The sequence below is a fragment of the Apteryx rowi genome, unplaced genomic scaffold, assembly GCF_003343035.1.
Source record: "Apteryx rowi isolate R43461 unplaced genomic scaffold, aptRow1 scaffold_143, whole genome shotgun sequence".
Taxonomy (NCBI): Eukaryota; Metazoa; Chordata; class Aves; order Apterygiformes; family Apterygidae; genus Apteryx; species Apteryx rowi.
This window is the reverse complement of record NW_020447675.1, coordinates 588894-607562: the sequence shown is the minus strand read 5'-3', so window position 1 is coordinate 607562 and position 18669 is coordinate 588894. Positions and strand designations below refer to the sequence as shown.

The window sequence follows — 18669 nt, the reverse complement described above, 5'->3', positions numbered from 1 at the left end:
TAATTTTCAGATCTGTATTTTTCTATAACTTTCAATTGCAGTTTTCCCTGACTTTTCTTTACAGTTCCTTATTTATCTTGTCCCTGGCTTAGAGCTCAGTTCCTTCAGTGGTTACCAGCTGCTGTGGATCTTTTGCTGTCATAGAATTCATGAGCATACACACTTTTCTCCTGAAAATTATAGCTTTTTAATCTTTCTTTCAYTAGTTTCCAGCAAACTCATCAAGATCTGTTTTCTTTACAAGATTCTGAGTTTTTTAAAGGACTGTATAGACCCCATCACTTGGGAATAGAAAGGAAAAAGTTTACAGGTGAGAAGCAAAAAAATTTTTTTCCTTTATAAATCAGGTCTGCATGTATTTTTGTACAATTGTACATTTCTTGTACAGTCAACTCTTACATATCTTTCATTTGCTTAAACTTTTGCTTAATATTTGCTTAAACATTTGCTTAAAAGATTGCATGCATACATGTCTGCTGTTCCTTTGGCTGATCCAGTGTTGCTATTTGTTTGAAGGGGATGTGAAATGTGTGTGAAGCTGATGTGAAATGATCTTTTCACTACACTGAGACTGTAAAGTAAATAATGAGAGTATATTTATGCCAAATTTTCTAATCAGGCTGCTAGTAGGGACTGAAATATTCACAGTAAATTCAAGAAAAACAGAGTTAGTACCTTTTTATTTCTTTTGTTCTCTTTATAATGTGCTTCTATGCAAAAATGTGCACCTGTACTGAAAATAAAGGATAACTGCAATCGTTTACACTGAAGTTTAATTAAGATCTAGTCCTGGAAGAATTATGTACAACTGTATCCTGGTATCTGTGTGGGGCCTTGTTAAAGGCAATGGGAGGCTGAGAAAGGGCTGCGTAGACAAATCTCCTAGCTGAATTCATGGCTTGAGAACCAAAAACTGTTCTTGATTTGAGCAAATACATTTGAATAATGCAACCAGCTCCTCTCAAAGCAAATATTGTGCACCTTGTGTGCTGCTTCCAGTTCAGAACAGGAGCTGAAAGGCCAAAATATTTTGCTTTGAGTTTCCCAATAGACTGCAAACAAGAAGTTCAGAAAATAACCCAACCGGTTATYGCATGAGACTCTTCTGTCCAACAGGCACTTCACCTTTAGGTGGGAAGGGTAGGGGTTAACTTAATCTAACCTCATAATCTTTTCAAGTTCCCATTTCTTGAACTACAACCTCTTGTTTGTGCTAATAGAATAAGTAACTGCTATCCCTTCTGGGAAAGGAAACAAAGTGTGGGGATTATTCTACGAGCAGAGCCATGAATACAAGATTCTCTTTTTCCCAGTTCCCCATCTGTCTACCTGGCCAGTCAGGTCAGGCATTAGAATCCACAATATGGTTTCTAACATAAAACAAGCCTATTAAAAGGGGAATTGACGACATATATCAAAGAGAAACAGAAAGATTTCACAGATTTTCCTGCTTTCTTCTTAGATTGTTATCCTTACTACTTACTGCTCACTGTGAGTAAATGAGAGAGGATACATCGCTGATTGTAAGCCTTGCACATCCCCACTAGCTATGTATGCTTTTTACTCCAGAAAGAACTTGTACATTTGCATGGCTTGGGAAAGGTTTGGGGTCTGTTCACAGTACTGGGGAAAAGATTCATTAAAAGAAATACATTAACCTCAGTAGGCCTTAGAGAAAGTAAACTGTCTTAACATGGCAAAAGTGAATTGTTTAATGCATTTGAAAGCATGTATTGATGTAATTGGTGTTGCTGTTGCAAAAATGCAGAAGACTGCTCAGAAACCACAGGTCATAGCAAGAAAAGTTTTCTTCAAAGCCATGTTTCCAACTTCCACTAGGGCTATTTGGTGAATGTCTCTTGTCCAGAAGGTTCACATTACTGTAGTTTAACACAGTAAATTTTCTTAAATTTCAGCTGGAACAAGCAACAAAAGAATCCATTTATTTCATAAATTATAGGAATAAATGTATCCGAGTTGGTGAAGCAGCTGATCAGATTGTCATTTACAAGTCCTGAAGACTTTAAGCACTGCAGGAAAGTTTTAATATTTCTGATGGTTAAGATTTTGTTACAGAAGTTAAAAAAAAAAAAGTGCATTAGCAYGCGTCAAGAGAGATCAGAGCTAGAAAGCTTTGTTTTTCTTTCTGGCACTGCAATTAGCTTAACTTTCTGCTTAGGTGGGTAAAAGCAGTGCCTTTTGAAGTGTTATGTGGGAAAACTTGAATGATTGATGAAACATATATGTATCTCTGCRGTATACGTGTGTGTGTGCCAACCAGCAGTAGATAGCTTAAACCTGATAATCTCTATAGTAAATGTGAACTTCCTCCCTTCCCTACATGAGCAAAAGAGATAACGATTTGGTGCTCTGGGGAGAGGTTTCATGTATATCAGTCTAGCACTTCTTATGGCTGCCTTTTTTATAAGTGTCTTTGTAGTACAATACACAGTTTGGAATGACTGCATTTGCTGGTGATACTGAAAAAATAGCAAATTTAAAGAAAAAGACATGAAAGTCAGAGGTAAAACTATTCCTACATGACAGACAGTTCATGTAATGTGGTACAATCAAACAAAAGGCAAAAAAGCTGACAACCCCAATTCAGAAGCTCATGTGAATGAACTTAAAACTGGTATATGACTGAACGTGCACTGCCACTGACCTTGTGCCCTGCACTACCAAGTGAAGACACAGTTCTTCCTTCTGTCTCCTAAAATTTTTGTTCAGCCCTTTACTTCTTGTGTTTTGTAGTGATAGTCCTCTGCTTTTAAACAAATGATTCAAAGCTCTTTCTAGTTATATCATCCCTGCTTTATACCATTATTACCTTACCATACCATTTATACCTTAAATTTAACCCCCCACAACCAAAACAGATCTTACTTAACCCAAGCTGTGAACCCTATATGTCAGCATATTTGCTAACACCCCGGCTGCCACTGGCTGCCAGAAAAGCAGTCCTGCTGCTGAGGGACCTCAGCACCCAAAGGTGGCCCCRGCCCAGCGCAGTGGGGCCTGTTCCCTTCCCTTGGCCCTGATCCTTCATTGCACTTTGAAGTAATTGCACCAAACATTAACTATATTGAGCATTTACTCTCTGCTTATATTAAAGACTGATCTTGAAAGGTATTGAATAGAGCTGACCAAATAAAACATTTTAAAATGAAGCTGGGTTTCACCCCCTTAGAATTTTTCACCTTTTTTCTCTTTCTATCCAAGAAGTTAAGTATTTTTGACAGTATCTGGGTTTATTGATTGTCTTTTCTTGCTGTTTTACTCCATATATTTTGATTTTCTGTCTACCCATGCACTGTCTTCAGATTCAAAATGGAGAAGAGAAACAAGGACAAAAGAGGGGGAGGTGGGGAAGAGCAGGGAAGAAAACTGCTGAGAAGGRAAAGAAAAACTGAGTCCCCTTCCAAACCAGAAGACTTTCTGTTTTCACAAAGGAACTTTCAGTTCTCCAGAGAGCTGGCAGAAATAACAGTAGTCTGGTACATAATCCAGATTTCAACCCAGTCTATGCTTCTTACCTCAGGAGTCTCATATATTTTTAAGGATACCTTATTTTTAAAGTAGTAGCTATTTTTAATATATTTAACAGGTGTCAGTTCCCAATTCCACAAATAAACAGAAATTATAATATGCACAAAAGGAGCTGAATGACCACCCTCTAAAAGCAGTACCTGCACTGAAAATTTTAAAAGATTGTATAACCACAGCAAGGATATAACAAAATACTCAGCTTCTTTAGCCCTACAGGAAGATGTGCTACAATATCTCCACAGCCAATCAGTAGTACTGCGAGCCTCAGACCAGGAAACCCTTTAAAGTACAGTATGTGTGAACACTGCAACTGAGGCTTTCTCATTGCTGCTGTTTCTTTTTTTTCTTCTCTATGATCATAGGATGGCAAGGCAGATGTGAAGGCACTCATGGCGAAATTTAACGCAGGTAACAGCCCCACAGAGGATGTTTCTGGAAACAGCCGGCCCTTCAAAGTCCCAGGACAACCCGTCCATTCAGGATTACAGGCAAGGAAAGCAGCACTTGAGAAATTTGCAAGTCAAGGAAATGCAGCTTCTCCTTCAGGACCCAGTACCTTTCACAAGCCTGTTCATTCTAAGCCTCCTTTGGGGGTCAAGCCTCCAGTTGATGATAAAACAGAAAAGGATCCTAAGCCCCCACATTTGAAACCAGTGACACAAAGGTTTGGGGTTCAGCTTCAGGCAGCTAACAGAGAAAATGATGGAAAAGCTGGATGCCCTAAGGCCCCCACCAAATCCAGTGACTTGACAAAAGAAGAGCCAAAGCCTCTGTATCCAAAACCTCCAGGGAACAAGTTCCTTAATTCTGCTCCTCAAGAGAAAGAAAAAAAGCCTTTGGGACCCAAACCAAATTTGAATTTTGCATCACAGGAGAATGAGCCAACAGTATTTTCAAAAGTAGCTGGAGTTAAGGAAAAGTTCACTGCTGCAACACAAGAACATGAGCCCAAGCCTCCTTTCTCTAAACCACCTCTGGCACAGAAACCTTCTGTAAATCATGAAGTCTCCCATAATGAAGACACTTCTAATAGAAATGCTTTTCTGCATAAAGGACTATCAGGCCCAAGACCAAAAATAAACTCATTTATAGCAGCAAAGGAAACAGACAAAGATAGTAACAATGCTGCAGAAGCTGCAGGCAGTCATTTTTCAAACATGGCTCTGAAACCTACTGGTAATTGGTCCAGCTCATCTCAAGTCACCCCCAAAAATGTGGAAGAAAAGCCTGAAGAAAAGGGAGTGGGTGCAGCCAAGAATATCTTTCTCAACAAAATCAGTCAGGAAGAATCTGGTTCATCGCCCTCCAAGTTCCTTAAGACAAACACTGCGTTTGCTGCAGGAAGGTTATCGGGTGGGTCACAAGAAAAAGAGGATGGAGACAAGAACTTGGCAACCCCTAAGCGGAAGGCTTTGCCCCCGTTGTTCACACTGGGCCAGCCCCCACAGAAGCCCAGCAGACCCCCAAATGTGGACCTGGAAAGGTTCAGGAAGAACAGCACAAGAGACAGTAAGTCTTCTCTGTTGTTGTTTTCTTGGGAATTTGTTGGGGTTTTTTTACCCATTTAGTACTGTATTCATTTAAGGTGAAATCCTCTCTTCTGTCCAGAAATAACACATGATCTGTATGTCAGACAAATCCCCTTTAAAGCTGCAACCTATGCTTGTCTCTCTTCTGCACAGGAAAGAAATTAAAATCATATTCTCCCTCCCACAATGATATAGAGTGTAGGAGGAATGGTTTCTGTGCTTGGTTTGTTTTTTATTGAAAAGTAATTAGATGTGGCTGTAAGTTGTATCAAGCAGTTTAAGTATTTCTGTCCACAGACATTTAAGTTCTGACTTCCTATAAATGAGGTGTTGATATACTGTGTCCGATTCTCAAAAGTAACTTCCTGGGCACAGCTTGATGGCTATCTAAATGACATACAACCTGTAGCAACCACACTTTTTTTTTTTTTTTTTTTGCTTTTGACAATGATTAACCCCAATGTGAGCCTATAAAATGCTACATTTTAAAGTATGTCTAGAAAGTTGAACACTACACAGAGCTACAGAATCAAATGTTCCGCATGCTCCACACGGAGCTGCCTGGATTTTAAAATCAGATCTCAATTCAGATTCTATAAACAGCTTGTGCACTTAGTGTTTCTGTGAGATTTGCATGTTTTCAGCAGCTTGTAGCAGCTGAGGCGCTGCCTCACTATTTTTATGAAGAAGCAAGCCTCTGAACTTTCTGATGGTTGTAATCCAGGCATGAATGTTAAGGCTTGTGACTAGGTTTATGTAAAAATTGAGATTTTGTGTGTGTGTGTGTGTGTGTGTGAGAGAGAGAGAGAGAGATGAGAGATTCTTTAATACATTTGAAGTATTTGGGAGTATTTATTCCTTGTACAAAATCTCCTTACAGTAACACACATTTCTGTGAACAAAAGAAATTGCTGTGGCTCCACTCCTTCAGAGTTCTGCTTCAAAACATGCCTTTCACCACATAAGATCAGTTGCAACAAATATATAAATTGTTTCTGGGGCACTCAAAAAGATGTCACTGAAAATCTGAGGCCATAATTTAAAAATGTAATTTCCTAAAGTTATAACCAGAAATTTGGTGTCACCTCCTAAAAGGAAAGAGATGTTTTTCAAAGGTTCTTGATGTCCTTAATTTTCCTATAAACCACATGCATTTAAAACTTTTGGGTTAAGGTTCCCCTCTCACGTGCAAAGTATTTTAAGTATTCTTTGCAATTTTAAAATCAGCTACCCTTATCTCTACCTGGAATGGGTGATTCCAGTAGCCACACTTCTATTACAAGCTTTGTAGTAGTTGAAAGAGGCTTTCTCTTTTTTCTTATAGTGTTAGGCCCTGGGAACAATGATTATATAAGAAACTGGATCACATTTTTAGATCAAAGTTCTAAGCTATATAGGTCCAGAGGAAAGCTGTTCTTAATCTGAGTGCATCTTAGAGAAAGAAAATTATTATTGTGTTAAATTTTGGGGATTTTTTTTTTGTTTTTGTAATGCATTGAGCTGAGGAGCTATTTCACCTAAAGCAGAGAATATATTCAGTCCTCACATTCTTTTTTAGCTCAAGTCATTTTAACCATCATTAAGTCCTGCAACAAATTGTGCCAGGTGATCCATAGAGGTAAATAGTTTCTGACAATGAAGGATTTTTCACGCTACCTTCCATGGTCTACTTTAAGAATCTCTCTTAGATGTAATTAAACAGATCAGACTCAGACTCTTAAATTTTCAGTATAGTCAATGGATGAGGGAGATGCCCAAYGATGTGATTCAGAGTGTGTAAGTTAGATGGAGTTGACAACAGATGCTCTGAATAACCCCAAGCTATTCATGTGCAATACTTCAGGTACATTAATGTAATTTAATTTATATGAAATTTCTCCTTGTGCTTTGCTTATTTAGAATATAACATTGCATGGGTTTCTGTAGTTTACAGTGCACCAACGAATGGCCTTCTGGAGAAAGAAGACATTAAAAGGGATTATGTCCAGATAAAAAGGCTCAGAGCTGAGTCTCTCTACAGACAAAATGCCACACTAAAAACTCAGAGTATGCATGCAACTTTATATTCTGTTATCTGCTACTTAAAAATTAACAGCATATCAGTAACTTAAAATGTACTTTCTTGTCAGCTGGTACATTCTGGTTTTCCTGACTCACTCTACATTTATGGAAATGTTCTCACAAATTCATGACCAGGGCCAGATCCTCAAATGTTGTAAATTTGTGCATCTCTTTAAAAGAGCTGTGTTGATTTACAACAGTTTGAGCAGCTGTCCCTTCTCCATAGACCACTGTTCAGCATGACTGGCTTTACTTCAGTGCCCAGGACAATCTTAAAATGGACAGAAAGCATTTTCAGCAAATGATACCAGAGACTGTGAAAAATAGTCCCAGAGATTAAACAAAAACAATAAGAACTTTGCTAGCTAGAACTTAGAGAAGCCCTGATCAAGGCTGAAAAACGCCCCTAACTGTAATTAATTACAAAATGATGGTGCTTGGATTATTTTTTAAATAAGACAGGGATGAGTTTATTTTTTCTGGTTCCCATGCAGTTACTGTCACAATGCATCTTTTCATCCTGTTTTCTTTAAAATTGAGGATTAGAAATGTATATTCTAGACACTTAAATTGAAGACTGAGGTTGTCATGTGAATAGGGCTATAAGGATAATACCAGAACTATTGCCAGAAGGAGAACCTCAAGTGGTCACTAACCAGCACGAGTGCAGCCACAGCCCGGATGAGTCACTCTGCAACCAGGGGCCTAAGGACGGAGCTGCTCCGTGCAGCGGCACGAGCTGCTCTCAGCTCGTGTTGCAGACTGCAGGTCTCACTGAATGGCACGGATGGGGCAGCCGTGGTCTTCTCTGCCTCACTCTCTTCTGGTCAGGGCAAGACTGAAAGATTTAGAAAGCACATCAATGTGAAGCTGTTTGTATTGGCCCTGAACTTTTAGCCTTCCCCTGTAAAGTCTGCGTGGTGGCCTTGATGTTGTGTTTGGCTTCAATTAATGCAGATCATTTTTGTGGCCAGAACTCTTTGTGTAACATTTTTCATGGAGAAACCAGGTTTTCTAAAATCCTGAACAAACTAGTTTTCAAGTTGGCAAAGTGTTATTCATTGCTGTCGGATTTCTTGGAACGTTAGACCTGAATGACAAAATCTACCTGCTCTGGAAAGAACAGACAGTTAAACTGAATTGCTTTCTTTTCTTTTTTTTTCTTTTTTTTTTTTAACTGTCATTTCAAGAATCAAAGTCGTGTCAGGAAGATGCCACCCCCACAGCACAAGATCTTTCTGCTCATTACTTTGTCCTCATAAACAGCAGCTTGTCATAGCTGCTTTATTTTCTGCTGTGATTCAGGTGCCGAGTAACAAGAAGAACAAGCARTGGAAATGGCTTTCTCATTTAGCACGGCTTTCTGAGATTTGACCTTTTTTTTCTGATCTCTGCTAGGACAAAAGTTAGGCTTTGTGGTGTCCCTTGTGAAGAGAAGAGCTCTACATGAGGCAATTCCTATACTTGTGTTAGGGACACATGCCTGGGATACAGAAAACCTTGTACTGCCTAATTTGAACCAGGAGTTTAAACCTGGCTTTCTCAGAAGTACCAGTTCAGTCCTTTTTTGTTTGTTATCCTTTCCCATTGAAGCTGCTTTACTGTGATTTCATAATCAAGTATTCACTGAGCATGAAATAACTTTGTACCTTGGAGGATGAAGTACTCACCTGAAATGCAGCAGTCTTATTCATGTGTGAGAGAAGGATTTAAACTGTCCACCACTCTCGCAGGGATACTAAGAGTTGCTGTTTTGGTGTTGGTCTTGCTTTTGACAAGAAATTTTCATCTGGTCCGGAAAAACTTTTCTTGATAAAACTTTTGTAGATACAAGTACATTGCTGAGAAAAGTTTCTGATTCATCTTCTGATGAATTAGTATTTTCAGTGAAGATAAGTTTTAAAAAATTCCTTTCTGGTTCAGTGAACACATGGGACCCTGGATGAAAAAATTCCTGTGTTACATCACACTGAACGCATTTTCCCTGAGAGTAGAACATATTTACATCAGCTCAGAATTAGTGGGATACATATACTTTCTAGATTCAGAAAATAATAAAATGACAATTAATACAAACACCCAGAAGTACAAACAGGGCTTTGTAGAATCAAGGAGAGAAGCAAAGTCATTTTGTTGACAGCTTTCCAAGTGAGGCCATGCTCTTGCTTTCAGAAGAGAACTGCACCTGGGTTGACCTCAGCGGGATCGCGTGTATACAGATGGCCAACCACACAAAGTCGGTTGAAGGTTCAGAGTCCCTAGCATAGCAATTACCTCGGTTACCTCATGAATGATCAACACCGGGGCTTCTGCTAAGGACAGGATTTTAAACTGTAGTTGGAGAAATGAAAGGCAATTGTACTAAATCAGTGAGAAAAGAATACCTATAAAAGAAATCTCCCAGTTTATAATTTGGGTTATGGTAGTGTATGCAGTCACTGCTGGGGGTCTGTTGTGCTATGTATTGTGTACTCATGCAGTGATACACTTATCTGAGCTGTGTAAATGGATAAGACGGAGAAAAAGGAGCAAGGAAAATGCAGAGTGTGAATTGTATTGTCAAAGATATCACAATATTCCATCGGCAAAGTAATTAACAATCGATACCACTCCTGAGGATGGTGAATGTCTTAACTGTCTGGGCAAAGCCCATTAGAACCAGCCAATTATTGCWCTTACTTGTGGCAAGATGAAATAACAGCCTCCAAAATTGTAAAGAATGGAGGGTTTTTTTAATCACAGGATGTCACTGATGTTTATGCAGCATGGTTTTAAACAAAAGAAATACTGTGTTGTCAAATACCTTAGAAGTTGATTCATGAATATTTTCATCCATARAAGTACCAATTTACAGGCTCTATTATCCTTAGAATGATGCATTATTTGTGAGCACTCAGGTAATGGTCAGGTTTTTTATTAAAATGTTTATGACTCATTTCCAGTGTTCTCTGCTGGAATATAGTTACCCTTGTGTGTATATGATTGCAGAAGCAGGATTGAAAAGGTCACTGTCAGTTTTCTTTTTTTACTTCACTGCTAGATTGGATAAAGTTACACAGCAGCTCAGTACTAAGGTGTAAGGCAATAAAAAGAATTGCAACTTAAGCCAGATCATCTGTTTCTAAGACAGATGAAACTAAAACTAGTTGATGATATCAAACAATACAGTTCAGAGTGGGGTAGTGGTAGCAGTATGTAAGGTATGTGATGACTGTTTGTGTGTGTGAACTATAGCATGTCATAAAAACTTGTACAGCTTAAGGAAGTGTTGAAGTGATTTTTTTATTTTTTTTTAGACTAGCATGACAACTGTGTGCAATATAATGTCTCTGTTTTGATTGTTACATAGCTAAAATGTTAAACTTTGACTTCTAAGCTATGCCAAAAATACACTTAAGTGAGACTGTGGAGATTTGAAGTATAAGATGTTCAAGTCTTTTTGCCTAATCTTTTATTAGATTTCATGATGTTGATGTCTATTACTATTGGTCCACCATTGATTTATCTGAAAATTACGGATGTGAAGTCGAATTTATTACAATGTAGGTCTGTCAAGAACTTAACTGGATCTGCTGACAGCAACTAAAACTTTGGAGTAGTAGTTGTACATAACTTTTAGTGGAAACTAAAGTAGAAGCTCTTCAGCTTTCTTCTAGAGATATTCCTCCTCTCTGAATATGAGAGATCCCCAAGTATTCTTTTTCAGAAGCTCTGCACTGAAATAGTTTATATCTCCGAAAACCAGGACAATCAAATTTTGAAGTTCCTAGAACTGAAGAAAGATCCTCAGCTCAGCTCAAATACAGTMAAGGTTGTGCATTTATCATGAAAATCAGACCACAGAGTATGAAATCCTGTACAGCATACATACTAGGTACAAGTTCAATGACATCATGTGTGGGTCTGGCCCCAGATAAGTTGTCTGACTCATGGGATTGGTATATGAGTTTCAAAAAAGGTTTGAATTCCTTTATAATTTTTAATATTATTTCTTTGGCCATCTTTCATTAATAAATCTGTCAGTTCTAACAAACCAGTTGAATTAATTTTCCCTCAATCTGTTTGCTTTATGCTCACATCTTCATTCCCAGACTATAAATAAATGCACCATAATTACAGAATATGCATTTAAGATTAAATTTTTCAATAAACAGTGACTGGATACATGCCTTCAGTGTGCTTCAGTGAGAGAAAGTTTTGCTTAATTTTTTTAAGAGCCTTGCAGCAAAGATGACTATTAATACTATAGAGGATATCCTGCCCCACTGAAGTTTTAGAAGTTTTTGCTTTAAAAGATCAAGGATTTCTCCTACGCTTCTGCTAAAATATGAGGAGAGACTACAAATTAAGCTGATAGTATGATTGCAGCACTGAAAAAGTGGAATCATTGCAATTTAAAAATTAATATAACCATCCAGAAAAAATACTAAGAAGACAAGTTATTAATCTGCCTAAGGAAATGGATAAATCTAAACCAAAATATAGACAAAATAAGTCTTGATTGAAAGCAATCTTTAGTATTTCCCTGGAGAAGATTGTCCTGGGTACAACTTGCTGTGCTAGTGTACTAGGAAGCAAAAGTACAGAAAAATTACTACATCTTAAAAACATTGCAAATCTGTATTTAAACTCATTGCCCTTGATTATTTCCTTAGCTACAATGGTTTGCAATATCTTTCAAATAAGGTAGTGTGTGTTTTCAGTTAAAAAGGAAAGAAATGTATCTGTTAAAAACCCACCAAAGGACAGTTCATTCAYAGATCCTAAATAGCCCCATTTTTGTTTGCTAGGCCTTATATGGCTCACTTGTTGCCTTCCAGAGGATCTGGTTGTAGGAAAATTAACAGTAAGATATGGATTGGTTATTTCATAGTATTGATGATAGGCACAGAAATATATTTTTCGCATGTATGCAGCTGTAGTCTGTGTATGGATTCTAGGGTCATTGCTGCCACTGACTGTGCTAAATCACATGGAGCCAGCTAGAATTATGCCTGAGCTGAGACTTCACAATCTAAGATTTTGAAGATAAACAATGCAAATGTACCTACTCTGTTGAATAAACCTAAACAATCGCTTATTAGCAATTCCAAATACATTCACATTAACAGTGCAATTCAAATTGGTGTGGGGCCCCTTTTGGTTTGAATTGAAGTATATACCTAATGACTTTGCCGAATAGGTGTGGACTTCTGCGGAGGACTGGCTGAAACACCTGACAGTACGCTGCAGTAGAATTCGGGGTCCAGCCTCAAGCAGGGTCAGTGCTGGGTGGGGCGAGATCAACCCAGTGTGTTAGGGATTACACCACATGCAAAAGGACTCTTTGTGGACAAGTATTGAGACCACTACTTATAAGGAGAATTTTTAAGGAGAGAAGAAAAAAGACAGCTATGACTATCATGGAAGGTGACAGAGAGAAAGGAAATTATTCCAGAGAAAAAACAGTAAAACTGGTGGAACTGAGTAATTACTCTCTGCTTAAGTTACGTTTTCTTGTTTCAGGTTTTGAAATCTTGTTATTTTCTAGCCCTATTTTGGTTCATATAAAGAAACACTTCTTAGGAACCTTTATCATCTGGTTACATTACTTGGGTCATAGTACATGAGTAGTTCTGCTGTAACACTGCCACAAGTATTCGGAAGTATGCCCCATCTCAGAAAATAATGTGAATACAAATGATATTAAAAATTTTTAGTTAGAATTTGAAAAGAATGATATCAGCTATCTAAAATTTTCCCATTTTTTTTAAGTTGCTACATATTTTGCTGAAAATTTGCTTTGCAACTGATTGTAGCAATGCAGTGAATCCAGAACATCACACTACTTTGTAGGCACTTTGTGCTTGTATAATAATGTATGGTACAGCTGGAAAAAATACTTTTTCACAGATACATAAAGATATTGTGGTTATGAAGTTCTGGACACATTGCTGGTACAATTTTTGGAGAGTGTATCTTGAAACCTAAAGTTCTTAAGTTTAGCTAGCTTCAAATAAATGTCTTGTATTCTGTTTACATGAATGTTTGGCATATAGTTATATATTTAAAGTCTGATATGTGATCAAGTTTCTCTTCCAGCTGGGAAATCTTAATTTCTCTCTATTGTCTAAATAATATTTCCTTACTGATTTGCAAATGTAAAACTTATCCAGCATGCATAATTTTTGAATTTGAGACAGCTACACAAAACTGGACCAAATATTTTCATATTTAAGCGCCCAAGCTAAATCCCTTTGAAAAAAAAAAAGTCAGTTGATTTTCTGGACGGCTGAGCACTCCTGTGCTTTGAATTTTTCCTTAACAACTTTTCCGAAAGAGTAAAATGTGTTTTCTACTTCCATTGCAGAGAAATATCTATTCTCCTGTAGTTTGCACATGCCTGATTATTATTATTTCTCTATTTTTGCAACTCAAATTGCAACATTTAGAGTGAAAGTGGGGTTATTTTTGCCTTTCCATGACCCTATCTCTTGAAGGATTGGAAGTCAGCTGAGAAAACAAAAGGGAACAGACATGACGAGTGGGTCAGAGTTGGTGCAGCAAGATTTGCAGCACTTACTTAGCACTTAGCAGCAGTTGATATTCATTTTAATACAACTCTGGTTTTAAAACTGCTTTGAATTGTCTCAGTATCCCACTAGGTATCAAAAAAATTATAGTACGTCACTGTCTTATTTTTCCCTGTARGGGAAATAGTTTAACTAGGAAATGTTATTCAACTTTGGTTGATTTGGTCTGTATAGGGGACTCAAATTGAGTAGCTTTTTGTGTGTGCAAATGAAAAAAAAATTGTTGATAATGCCCACAGTCATTCTTCTGAACAATAATTTGTTCCATCTTGTCTATCTCCCACACTCCTAAAGTTCCCCACTGATGAAGTTACTAATAACATAATCTGAAGAAATAAGCCTTAGTCCAAACATGATGCAGGGCCATACAGACAAGAAAAATTTGTTCTTTCAAGCAGCTGCAGCCAATTCCACAAATATCAGGAAAGGATCTTAGAGTGGACTCATTCACTGGGAATGAGGGCATTCATTACGAATGATGTTGCTAGCGGAGACTGGGTGCAGCATTTTGTAAAGAGATTGCAGCATGTTGGTTTTTTTAAGGATGTTTAGCCTTATTTATAGATATGAATAGCAGTGACTAAGACTGGACAAAGTCCATGATAACCGTGCTTGGGTGCAAGTTTTAAGTTGCAGGTGTAAATGAAAGTGTTCTGCTCTTGCAGTAAATTAGGCACCCAGTAATCATGGGGGCAGAGAAGGAAGAAAGATGAGCAAAGGAGCTTCCCTGCTTCAGTGGCAGATGTTTAATTCATAAATATATTAAGAAGGATAGGAGTCAGTTTCCCTGTCTTTTATAATATCATTTCAGTATTTTGCCTAGCTTTGCATTTAGCCTGTTTTTTTCACTAAGATCTGAATTCAGCTAACTGAAGCTAGAAAGTCTGTGGGAGAGAGGAACTGTTTTCTTCCCTGAAGCATATGTGAGGCTTATTTTTGTCTGACTACTTCTAGACCTTCAGCTGATGTTTCTAAGCAGCTTTCACAGTGGTTTCAGCAAAAACTGAATAATGTCAAGGAGAAAATTCAGCATGTGGACCTTGACTGTTAACAGTTTTATGGACTGTTCAAAATGACTGCCTGGGTTCACTCTGACAGGAAATACATGAGCAACTTCCAGGTATATCTGTTCATCTGGGCAGCAAGAATCTCTGCTTGTCAGTGGAATCAAAAATAAATAGGTCCAACAGGAGAGCTACAGACACATATCCCTAGTCTGTAGCCTGATGATGCATCTCTCCAACCTGAAGAGGTCCCCCAGCAGAGCAATCCGGGCTGTCTGCAGCCCGTATTCTGTCCTGAAGCGAAACTAAGAGTCACATGGAGTGTTGGSTGCTGATGCTAGAAGCTGGCATTTTTGCCACAAGAAATGGTTGTTAGATTCAAGTAGTAGTTTATGCACATTTGCTTTCACATTGGTCGCTCTGTCTGTGTTTTAGGTGAGAAGACTCCTCTGGTCAAGTTCTGCCAAATGATATCCTCCAGGATATCACAGTGTGCTCTTTGTGTCTGTTCCCTTTTACATCTTAGCTGACTTCCAGTCCTTGGAAGGGCAGTGTCAAGGAAAGGCACATATAATCCCTACTTTCCCTTAAGTAACCTCAGATATCATCTAGAAACAGCCACAACCTCTGGCTGGAGGTTTCACAMGTCTGAGATAGGGGACAGTATCTGATTATCACTGATTCCATAATTTCTTCTAAAAATTTCCTAAAATTTATATAAAGTTTTACTCTTATTATTTTGTATTCATCCTTCCAAAGGCTCACACAGAACTTTTTAAGCAAGAATGTTATTATTAGCGAGCAATGTTAATAATTTTCTTTTTATAAAATATCCTCTCAAGGGCACAAGAAAGAAAGAACATTAAAAATGACCGCAGTAAAAACAAATCTAAACTAAACTGAAAGCTCAGATTTTACCTTTTTTTGGAATACTTTTGAGAATCTACTTTAATGTGAAATACCAATGTGAACATTTGTTTTAATTTCTTTTTCTCAGATTTTCAGAACAAGTTCTTGTAGGATTTAGTCAGATATGTTATCGGAGAAGATGGCTATCTACATTGAACATAATTATACATAGCCTYCCACTGAAATTGGTATGAGAACCTTTTTTTCTCAAGTGATGCAGGCTTATATAACAGATTTATATAACTCCTATTTTGAAAGACAGTAACCTCTTATGCTTAAATCTTTTATGTCCAGTCAAGATATTTTTCAAAAACATGATTTTCATCAAGTTATTTTTATTTGGATTCCAAAAATCATATTCTTTTAAGGTTTATTAAGTTAGGCATCCAGATAGTTCATTATATAAAACTGCTAGTCATTCTTGAAATTTTTGATCTTAATTATTAAATACTAAAGTAAATATTCAACACTGGTAAAGACAAACAAAAGTATTAAACGTTTCATAGTAAAGCTATTAGGAAGCTTCTCCAATGCTATTCTAAAATTAACTTTATCCTAAAAGATTCATTTTGTTAATGAACATTTCTGATGTTGACCCTCCTAGACTGTATGCATTTGGAACAATGATGTTCCTTGTTTGCAGATCTTCAGGAGAAAGTGTGCAAAAACCCATGATTTGAATGCAAAGCTTTGTTGTGTGAGATTTTTTACATAACTGAAGTTTCGTATAGAGTATCAGTATTTATACTCATATGACTAATTTTTAACTAGAACTACATGCTAATGATGTAAATATTTTTCAAATTGAACAATAGGTTAATGAAATTATCAACCCTCCATCAATTTGTTGCTTTGGAAATATATKGTCACATTTTAAGTAAATTTGTTCCAGTACATTTTCTTTTTCTTGCCTTTGCCTTCACACACACATTTTCTTTTGCCTTCTCTTTCAAATATACTGATTTATTTTAAGCTTTTGCTATCTTACTTGCCCTCCATTTCTGAATACTTCCTTTTTTTTCTTTTGCATATGAAGTGACAACTGTACAATATAAAGTTAATTGACTCATGTTTATAAATATTTCTCATTAAAAAAAGAATTGTTACAGTTGCTCATCAGACAATGAAAAGTTTTATCTGTCAGCTCAAAGGGGAGTTAATTCTGTGCTCTCCCTTAGTACTGTCCCTCAAGGACAGGTCTCTGCATATGCTTACACATCGGTAGTTTGCAATCACTTCCCTCCTGCCAGTCAGCACTGAACAGACTAAGTGTTCTGAACATCTAGCCACATATTTAGTCACCAGAAGGCTCTTTTCTTTTGGGAGCAGGATTACATATGTGCTTAGTATTTTTCTGATTGTCAGCCTTAAATCTAGATTTAGACGCCCACTTTCTGATGTTGTTTATCCTTCACCTGTATGTCTGTACATTCTCACATAAAATGGGAAAAACCCTCTGGTCAGTATGCGGTCTGGMAGTGTCCCTATGTCATTTTGAGAATATAAGACATCAAATAGGTGCCAGATATTTAATAACGTTGAGGTAGTCTGTGCAATTGCTCTGGAAACAAGATTTCCCAACTGAGAACAATGACAAGTTCTGCATAAAAAAGAGGGACAAACAAATTCTCCATCTGCTCTGATCATGTTGCTCATAATGTATGAGCAAGTATCARCAAAGTGATCTTAAAACGGATGGAGACCTGTGCTGAAGAATTCCCCTTTTGTGGGAGGTGATTTCCTTTGTATAGAGCTGAAAAACGCAGCTTTACCATCTAACTGGACTAAGCAGAGGCAGAAGAGCTGAGTAGAATAAAAGAAAAAAAATGGAAAAAAGGTTGCACCCAGGCATTCCTTAAAGTAGCATCTGGACTCAAGGAGGACAATAATCAAAATATTTTGCAATTTCTGTTTTCGTGGCATGAGCAGTGGTCTTAGAGTCTCTGCTGTTATAAGATGTCTGACAATAGCATAATCAAAAGGACTGAGCTTCAGTAATTTTGCAAGTTTAGCTGTTTACTTTGAGCAGCTCCAAAGCAGCATAATTGTGAAACCTAGAATAATGGCATATATCTAAATGAACATGCGGGTTAGGGAAGCAGAGCACAGAACAGCTCTCTGCAAGTTATGAATAAAGTAGGAAGTGGGTGATCAGCTGCTACAAACCTTGCTGCAGTTTCTTAGCAAACTCACTGTAAAACCCAGAAAACTTCCCAGATCTTGCACGTAGAAATGGTGTTTTRCAGTAAAACTGAAACATTGCATTGCATTTGCAAAATATTGCAGTAAAATATTATAAAAATCCATTAAAGGTTTACAGTTTTGTGGATGTTTGCAGCCAACAAGTGATAAATCAGCAAAATTAAAATCAAGTCTCCTGCTTCCAAAAATGACTAACATGGCTAACATATTTTTCTTACCTTAGAAAGGGGAAYGCCTGAATAGTCCAGTAACTGCTATCCATTTTCCTTTGCCTCCGATTTTTCAAGAAGCTGACACCATCCTCTGCCAGCATTTGTACAGACCCTTTGTGATCTTCTTTGTTTTTTCCAGATGCTCCTTGATTTTACACAAATTGCATGTACACTGGAGGAAAGGCAGATGATTCACACATGTAATGTTACAAAACAGTTTCACAGAAGGAGCAACAGATGTGTAAAGGATTGAGGACCCACCTTGACACAGCAACACTCACACCTGTGGAATAGAGTAGCTCAAAAACATTTTGTTTTAAAGAATGTTTCTTTCAAAATGTCAAACTTTTGACCAACAGTGTAACTGCTTGAAAAATCCTCAAAAGTCCTTTTTTATAAAAACTAATGACATACATTGAGAAATGTAAAATTCCAAACATTTTTTTCCTGCAGAATATTTGGAGTCTCCTTGGAGTAGCTGATCATTGYCAGTTTTTCTTTACATTAATAAAAGCAGAAGGGGTTGACATCTCATCGTTAGCTCACTGGATCAGTGATCAAAGGGAAAAAGGTCTTGTCAAATGTCATATTCTAGACTAAAGAAAGAGGGAGATGGTCTACTCTTTAGATA

The 18669-nt window shown here is 37.4% G+C and overlaps 1 protein-coding gene across 5 annotated transcripts in view; it reads left to right on the top strand.

Moving 5' to 3' along the window:
• Window positions 1-18669, top strand: part of FYB1 (FYN binding protein 1) — a 73467-nt gene that overhangs the window by 20736 nt on the left and 34062 nt on the right. For 3 of the 5 annotated variants that reach the window (XM_026058119.1, XM_026058115.1, XM_026058118.1), the window contains exon 2: window positions 3912-5058. In XM_026058119.1, coding sequence (XP_025913904.1) covers window positions 3912-5058 — 1147 coding nt within the window. Of the gene's footprint in view, window positions 1-206; window positions 311-3911; window positions 5059-18669 lie in introns of all 5 variants that reach the window. The other 2 variants (XM_026058117.1, XM_026058116.1) reach the window with 1 other exon arrangement.